At 33.9% G+C, this 8740-nt stretch overlaps 1 protein-coding gene across 6 annotated transcripts; it reads right to left on the minus strand.

The window, feature by feature from the left end:
* Positions 1-229: 229 nt before the first annotated feature.
* On the minus strand, positions 230-7699 carry LOC114319276 (protein DETOXIFICATION 16). Of its 6 annotated transcripts, none has more exons than XM_082870834.1 (10): positions 7609-7699; positions 5108-5462; positions 3834-4130; positions 3586-3689; positions 3086-3172; positions 2660-2716; positions 2290-2528; positions 1606-1724; positions 1439-1525; positions 230-504 (listed from the first exon to the last, which is right to left on the minus strand). In XM_082870834.1, the coding sequence occupies exons 2-10, from the start codon at positions 5390-5392 to the stop codon at positions 439-441; spliced, it is 1341 nt and encodes a 446-aa protein (XP_082726960.1). In that variant the 5' UTR covers positions 5393-5462; positions 7609-7699; the 3' UTR covers positions 230-438. The 6 variants fall into 6 exon arrangements, with proteins under 6 accessions (XP_082726960.1, XP_028122093.2, XP_028122086.2 ...); XM_028266292.2 differs by having other exon boundaries at positions 7540-7674; XM_028266285.2 differs by having other exon boundaries at positions 3586-4130.
* Positions 7700-8740: the final 1041 nt, after the last annotated feature.

Here is an 8740-nt window from a genome sequence, read left to right on the forward strand (position 1 = left end):
GGTAAAGGATATATAAAATATAGGGTTAATTATATTGTTTGTTCTTAAAATGTTAGTGTCATTTTAGTTTTCAATTTTTAAATTTATGTGCATCTCAATAGTTTAATTAACAAAATCAACTTGAATTATCTTCTTCTTTTTTTTATTTTTTTATTTTTTTATTTTTTATCAATCAACTTTAATTATTGAAGTACGTTTCTTTTTTGCCCAACAGAAAATGCATTCATAGTTTGATGGGCTAATCAATTTTAAGCCTTTTATCATTTTAGTTTCAATATTTATACATTGGGTATTAAATTGATACAATTTAAATATTGAGAATCAAATTGAAATACCAAATTAACACAATTTAAACATAGGAGACTAAAATCCTATCTCGGGGACAAAAAATATAATTAACCCTAGTTTGATTTGCTGTGTTTTTTGTGCTCTATGGTGTTATGTAGTCACCAAGTCACCAACAACCATGTGAGTCTTTTGGATTCTGTTTAAAGCCTTCGTTGCCTGAGAAGATAAAAGAAAGATGTTATTCAAGAAAGCAAACAAATAGGAAAGTGATTTACAAACATAATTTGTATATATAAATTGCATCTAGAATGATGTGACAATGGCATATTAGTAGGTGTTTTAGCTAGAAATGAAAGGATCACAGACAACCATATCATTTGGTATAAAATTTCTGTACAAAAACTCTGTTTGTAGCCTTTGAAATATAAGACCACATACCTGATACCCCTCTTGTTAGAGGGAAAGAAGAACCAACAAGTTAATTCTACTGCTACGTACTAAGATAGCTGAATTCACATTAACAAGTGCATGTAACATCTGTTTGCTTATGTCCACTGGTGTAAAAATTTGGCTATGTGGAGTTGGGTTTTGATGCTGTCAAATAGGGTACAGGCATGCATTGTCACTCGAAGTTATTCTCTATTTTTTCATTTTTTTTTTCACAAACAAGAACCTACCATTTTATAGAGTTCACCTACACGCATTGCTCTTAAGAGAATCAATTTGATCAGAAAAACTTTAACCATTGGATTGCTCAAACAATTTCTAAAGTATTTCAATATATATAATTACTAAAAGACAATAACAGTACATAAATCGTGACTAAAGTAAAACATTGTCAGTATAAGATTTTCCTAAATGGTAAAACCATGAAGCAACAGGTCAAGGTAATTGGATTCCGTAGCCAACTGATGCATATTGCCTAGGTGAAAAGAAAAGAGCATCGATGTGATGACCAAACAATTAAATTACAAGTTATATATTAAATGAAATGCCATCAGCATCTTAATGCAGGGAACTCTACTTTCCATTTATTATACTACTAATACATTAATAAAATTTGGTATATAATTTTAAGAATAATAATTTGATTATCCTAACATTACACGAAAGAAAAATAAGTATGTTTTAGAGGAAGGAAAGTAATTACCTCATGATCCCAGTTAGTGCACAGATTTATTGTAACAAGTGCTATAATTTGTACACACAGTCCACAGATAATTCCCATCCAAAGTCCCTGCTTGTAACAATTTAGATATTTTCAAGTGTTGGTCATATGTGTGTGTGTGTGTGAGAGAGAGAGAGAGAGAGTCCCACCATGCCTCCAAAATTGAAAACAAAAGCAAGGAGCACAGCAGAAGGAATTGCCACAACATAGTAAGCACCAAGGTTGATGAAGGCACACAGATTTTGCCAGCCACATCCTCTAGCAGCCCCTAAAAATCCAATATGTAGATTAGGTCAAGTATTTAGTACTATACACCCCTTAATAGGTGTGATCATATGTAAATGATATTGTTGATTATGTCACAAAGAGATGGTAGGACTCATCTATGATCAAATCAAAGTGGCTCAGCCTTTGTTACAACCCAAAATAATGTTTGTTTATTGCTCAAAATGGTGCTGGCTATGCCCAAAATGGTTGTTTTGGTTGTGCCCCAAACTAATTTTGGGGTAGGCACAAAATGACAAGTGTATATGCTATGCACCAAAAAGAGGGGTGTGCTATAGCACAACCAAATAGATTATAGCTGTGAGAAAAGTTAGTTACATGATTTCATCGTTCAAAACCGACCAAAATTTTGATTTCAGCTGGTTTTTCAAAATCTGATAAAAACCAAACTGTCACATGTGGTTAGTTTCGGTTCCTTGACCAACAAAGCTGAAAGGTTTAGTTTGGTGATAAATTTTCTATCAAGCTGACGGAACCGAACCAATCACCCCCCTAACCATAACTAATAAAATTTATGGGTAAAAAGCTCATAATAAATAATAAATAACCTGAAAGCACACATTGGAAACCATCCAAGAAATCAGAAAGTGCAAGCAATGGCATCATCTTAGCAATGTATCTGATTACTTCTTCTTCATTGCTAAAGAGCTTTCCCCATACATGTCGAACCAAAATAGTAGTTGTTCCAACTATTGTACCCTCTAAAATGGCCACTACAACCACAACACACACAGCCAAACGTGCACCTTGTGGGCACCCAGCACCCAACTCGTTTGAAACTCTTGTACTGTAATAATAACAAGAACAAAGATAATTAGTTAAGAGGCCAAACAATGGAAGACAGAACTTTTTGGTTGTAAATTGTGTCTTGTTTTTCCAGAAATGTTATGAGAAAACCAGTACAATAAGTGTAATGACCTTATTGCACCACCAAGACCAACAGAGATCATATAGACCATCCAGCATGTGTTGAGGCTGCAAAAGTAAACAATAACTCATGTAAATCTTATTGTCAATCCATAAAAATATCTTCAACTGATTGTAAATGTCAAATCTATGTCAAATATTTTTTATTTTTTAGTTTTGGTGATGGAGAATTTCAATTGGCTTACACTATCATCCAGTACAAGGCCTTGTGAATAAGTTTTGAAAATGCACAATCACCTATAATTCACGCATACCAATTAAGACAGAGAGTGTTGCGTTATGTGAGAGTCGAACATCCGAGAATTACCCCACGGTGGAGCTCCTATGTTCAAACCCTTAGCCACGAGGCCACCCATGCAAGTTCTGTTAACTATTTTTCATATTCATAACTTTGGAGTCCTTGAACTTCATACACACCTTATTGATAATACGGATGTCTCTAGTTGTGGATTTGGCAAAAGACCAGATAACAGAACAACCATCTCAAACGACCAATATTCAACGCTGCAGCTCAAATAATAGAAAAAGTTACCAACCAAACATAAACAAGTATACATGTATAGTCAGTCATTATTAGTGGTGATCAACAAAGAAAATGATATTTGTCACCAGATATGTTTAATGGTTTTATTTCACTTACATGTATCTATAAAACAAATGCTAAAAAACAATAGGACCAACCAAGCCACATGAAAAGCGAAGTAAAAAGAAAGTTCAATGAAATATTCCGGTGATATATAGAAGCATCGATCAGAAAAGTACTAACAAATGTCATTCTCCTATAGATAAGAGCACTACAGTGACTACTAAATATGGACTAAAATTTTAAAATGGATGCCTCTAGAATCTAGATCATAGGAACAAAGAACTCAACTAAATAAGTGCACTTATTTAGTTTATGCCAAATGGTGCCTTACCAAATCATAGTTGCTGAAGGAAAGGCAAGCTTCAAAAAGCTAAGAATATCATGCAATGCTTCTCTTGAAAAGCCAGTCCAAGTTTTCATGCAAGCTGGTGAAAACTTCACATAAATTGCCAGCAAGAGCACATTAACCCAATTTGAGATGGCATTTGCTAAGGCAGCACCTTTGCTTCCGAGTTCAATTTCAAACACAAAGACCCAACATATGAGAATGTGGAACAGAGCTGTGACTCCAGAGCTTACCATCATTGGAATAACAATGTTCTGAGTTTGTAAGAATCTATTTAGACATTGAAGCAATGCGTAGGCAAAAAGGCTCGGAATCATCCAACGGTTAAACTTTCCTGCTTCCATTGATATCTCATGATCTTGACCAAAAGCAATCAGGATGGTGCTTGTGTAGAACCAAATCAATGCTAGAGGAAGGCTTAAAGCTACAAGTGTTAGCATTGCTCGTTGCGTGTGAACACCGAGCATATGGTACTGTTTGGCTCCATAGGCTTGTCCACATAGTGTTTCCATTGCACTTCCCATTCCTAACTACATAACAAGTTGTGAGGGCGCTTAGAAATGCTTTAGGATGAAGAATTGGGTGGTAAGAAATGAGGCTAAGAGAGTAATGTATTGATAAGGTCATGACCTCCAAGCTAAATTTCCAAATTTGCTGTGACATGTTGAAGCTCAAGTGATCTGGAAATCCATAAAGGCATATGGTACTTTTTTTTTCTTTTTTCTTTTGTATATGTAATTGTGGGTGAATTTGTATATTTTGAATCTGACCTGATAGCATATCTTAAATTTTACTCTTTAGCAACCACCTTTTTAAGCCAATTTTCTTCCGATTTTTTTCTTTAGTAAACTTTTTAAAATCAATTTGTCAAATTTGTGTACTTTTTAGGTGATTCAAGACTAAAGGCTGCGAAAATTTAAAAAACAAAATCCCATTAAAGACGAAAACAAGTCGGTTTTCTTGGCTATTTATTTATTTATTTATAATTTGATCTATTTTAAATTTTAGGATTTTTTTTTTAAATTTCAAATTTTGTCCCCTTTTTTTTATTTTATTTTTATTTTAAAAAAAATTTAGGAGCTTCTAGTCTAGAATCACCTAAAAAAGTACAAAATTTTGACAAATATTTTATAACAAGTTCGTCAAAGACCAAAAAAAACACAAATACCTTAGACATTGGTTGACATAAGTTTAGGCCCTTATTGTGGAAACTAAGACTAACTTTGGGCCATTTATAATTTGATTATGCTTCTTGGCATCTTTGCCGAATTGCATTGTAGCATAAGTGAACTCTGCATTTTCTGAGAAGATATAGAGGTCCCAATTGAGCCTAATAATAAAATTCTGAAGATACTAGCCCAAGCCTATCAGGGAAACCAGACAATGTCTGGTTTTGCCTGGTTGTAGGCCCAAAACATGAATGTCATGACTCAAGTCTAGCTATGAGTGCATCCACACCCAAATATATGAGAATATCCCAACTAAACTATAGCTGAAATTCACTTACCAGTACACTGAAACCAGTCACTGAAGCAAAGGAAGTTCCCAAGGAAGCACCGGAGAGAGGCAGCTCGCCAAGATGGCCGACAAACATGATCGAAATCAATTGTAAACAGTACTGCAACAAGCTAACTGCTATAAGAGGTCCTGCTAATCCTAGCTGCTTCTTTGCTTCTTCAAGTATTTCTGCCCCACAACCTACTTGATTTGCCTCTCCATCAGAGTCATGGTCATTTCTTTCTTGGTTTGGAATTAAAGGAGATTGACTACTTGAATTTTGTCCTCCTTCCATGCTCTTTGGTCTGCCAAGTCAATGTTGAAGGAGGAAGAAAGAGCATCTCCACCGCCTAACATATTAGCCCCTTCATATAGATATGGCACATTAGTTTAATAGTAGGACAATGATCGGTCACATATCAATGAAATTATTTTAGAGGTGGTTCCCACCTGTTAATAATTTATTTTACATGTGTCTTTCAGATCGTGAAACTAGGTTAAATACAAATAACAAGTGAAAGAATAAACAATTGGCCCAATTATATTAGTAGGGTTGGGTACTTTAGGAATTATTCTGTTATTTTAGATATGTGTCTTTCAGATTGTGAAGCTAGGTTAAATACAAACAATAATTAAGGCCTAGTTTGGGAATAGATTATTTTAGTAATATTTTTGACTTTTTACGAAAAGAAGTGTAGAAAAGTAGAGAGAGTGATGTGACAACTTATAGTGATTTTTTGGCTAGGATTGAATACTCTAGGAATAATTATTTTATTCACCCACTTATCAGTGGGTGAACAATACTCTCCTCTCCAACTAGCTAAAACAGTGGGGTGGGCCCCATTTAAAGTAGTGGATCCCACTACTTTAAAGCATCTTCAACCCAATTCTCCCGCTTTTGCTCTTGCTCCCACTTCATGAGTCGGTTACTTGGATCATAATTGATATGAGTGTTTTTTAAGGTGAAAAGCGAACCAAGGCGACAAGGTCTCCTAACACCTAAGCGCGAGGTGAGGCGAGGGCTTCATTGAATCCAGGCGACCACAAACGATATTTTTTAAAAATAAATAGTATAGACAAAAATATAAATATTTTCAAGAACCATCATGCATTTATCATTTCAAATACTAAATATCTATAAACAACAGAAAATATCGAACAAAGACAAATACAATCCAACAATCCAAAGGTTCTAAATAATTGAAATTTTTTCATTAAATAATTGAAAATTTTCAGCAAAATAATTAAAAATTTTCAGCAAAATTAATTGAAATTTTTTCATTAAATAATTGAAATTCTTCAACAAAATAATTGAAAATTTTTCAGCAAAATAATTATATAATTAACACAGAAAAATAATTGTAAAATAACACAAAAAAATAATTAAAAAAAAAAAGAAAGAAGACAAGGAGAGAAAAAAATTAACAGAGTAGAGTTAACAAAATAATTAACAGAACCAGGAGAGAGAGAGAGAGAGAGAGAGAGAGAGAGAGAGAGAAAGGAAGGAAGAAGAGAGTATACAGAGTATAATTTTTCAAAGCAACAGAGTAAAAAAAAATTAATTAAAAAAAATAATAAAAAATAAAAGGTCTACCTACAGAGTATAATTTTTCAGATTAGAGTGGAAAAAAAAAAATTAAGAGAAGAAGAGACGAAAGGAAGAAGAAGAAAAGAAGACAAAGACGAAGATGAAGCAGTAGAAGGAGAAGAAAGGAAGAAGAAGAAGAACGGAAGAAGAAAGGAAGGTACTCACCTTTGTTCGAAGAAGGAAGAAGCAGCCGCAGGTAGTTAGTCAGTCGTTCGAAGCAAATGTCGACTGAGAGGAAGTCGACTTAGGGTTTCGACTGAGAGGAAGTCGACATATGAAGAAGAAAGCAATCATAAAGTGCATCGCATGTCCACAATTAGCACAAAAGTCATCCAAATGTAGGGCCCAGATCTGTAGAACTGAAATCAGACCGAAATTAATGAAGCGTCGCTTCGAATCGCCTCTCGCTTCGTCGCCTAAGCCTCGCCTCATGCGCTTCGACTTCGCCTCACCATTTCGCCTCGCCTCAGTGAGTCTGAAGCGCTACATCATCGCCTCGCCTCGCTTAGCGCTTAGGCGAGCACTTACTCACGCCCCTGATAACACTAATTGATATCATTTAAGGCTACCAAATATAACGTTCACATAACATTTTTTTTCTTCGAATTCTATGTACCTTTTGGAACTACCCTAACTGAAGGACATCACAGTTGTATTTTTTCAATCAAATGGATAAAGAAACTTTCTTGAAAGAGAAATGTTTGTACGGCTTAATGGTACAAAATCTTGACCAATTTCATATCTCACCAACCAATTATACCAAACTAGAAAACCATATGATAAAATGTATTGTCAAATAGAAACCCAAAACAAAAGTAATAGAAAAAATTTAATAAATTTTCGTAATTTCAAACCTGAGTATAAATTGAAATGCACACAAGCGAGGAAAAATGGTGTTAATCCCAACCACCATGAGCACTCACATTTGTAGCAACCATCATGAATATGTGGAACCAATGCAAAACTTTGAAGAGGAAATCAGTCTCCCTACATGCAAACAAGATGGTAATTTTTGTTGGAAAAATGGTTTAAATTCTGATGTTTCGGAAACTTTATGCTAATTATTATATAGGACCCACAAGTCATTTATTGAGGGTTCGAGTAGCAATATATTCGTTCTATATGGTGAACAAGATTATATTATTAGTGAGTCAAAACCATTTATAGGTGAATGGAAAATTGACTTCTAAGTAAGGTTTATGAACATTAGACATGTTTGTGAAAATTCTCAAAATGGTGTTGCATCATTTTCTACACAAGAAAATTATGAACAATTTGGAGAATATATATAAGGTCCTAGATAAGTTGGGTTTGGGTCAAGCCCATTACTTATTTTCTTGGGCCCAAATTGTTTGAATTAATGTTAGTTTGTTGCTGGAAAGTTTGAATTTTATAATCAAATTGCAATGGATTGCAACGAACATCAATGGACTCATTTTCAAATTGAACAGACATGTCTTTCCATAACAGGTTTCCATTGCCTATATTAAGGCAGTCCTCCATCCTTTTTATTTCCAAGAAAGAAAACATTTTTTCGAGATCTTCCTTTTCCTTCTCTATTCATCTTGCATATTCCATTTTTAGAGTTTAAGTTTGAGAGAGTATAAAGCACATATTCTGGTTCGTTGTACACATAGAGTTAGTGCAAATTCTGTGTGTGGTGATTGTTGTATCCTGGAGACAGGACGCCCATTGATATCGTGCACCAGTGGAGAGGGCGTAATTCTGTCTTAAAGACACAGTGTCCATACACTGGCCTCAATCACATTTTCATACCATTGTTTAATCTGCTATAAAGTTGTAAGTTTTTTTTTATTTGTTTTATTCATTCGCATGTAAATTCGCATGTAATTAATTTACCGAAATTATTCTCCAACAATTTTAAGACAGAATTATATCTCACTTCTATTTACTGTTTCGGTTAAATTAATTTTCTGATTTTATATAGTTTGGTGATCATAGTGTTTAATATAGCAAATTCTGTTTCTGTTTTATATATATATATATATATATATATATATATATATATATATATATATATATATATATATTCTG

The sequence above is a fragment of the Camellia sinensis genome, chromosome 5 (assembly GCF_055761805.1).
Source record: "Camellia sinensis isolate YWXY chromosome 5, ASM5576180v1, whole genome shotgun sequence".
In the NCBI taxonomy this organism is placed as follows: domain Eukaryota; kingdom Viridiplantae; phylum Streptophyta; class Magnoliopsida; order Ericales; family Theaceae; genus Camellia; species Camellia sinensis.

Excerpts from the sequence above, each read along its gene's own strand:
- LOC114319276 (XM_028266285.2), bottom strand. The coding sequence starts at position 5,392 with ATGGAAGGAGGACAAAATTCAAGTAGTCAATCTCCTTTAATTCCAAAC. Across the intron at positions 4,131-5,107 it reads TGACTGGTTTCAGTGTACTG|TTAGGAATGGGAAGTGCAAT; the intron begins GTAAGTGAATTT and ends CTTGTTATGTAG. Across the intron at positions 3,173-3,585 it reads CCTTCAGCAACTATGATTTG|CGTTGAATATTGGTCGTTTG; the intron begins GTAAGGCACCAT and ends TTTGAGCTGCAG.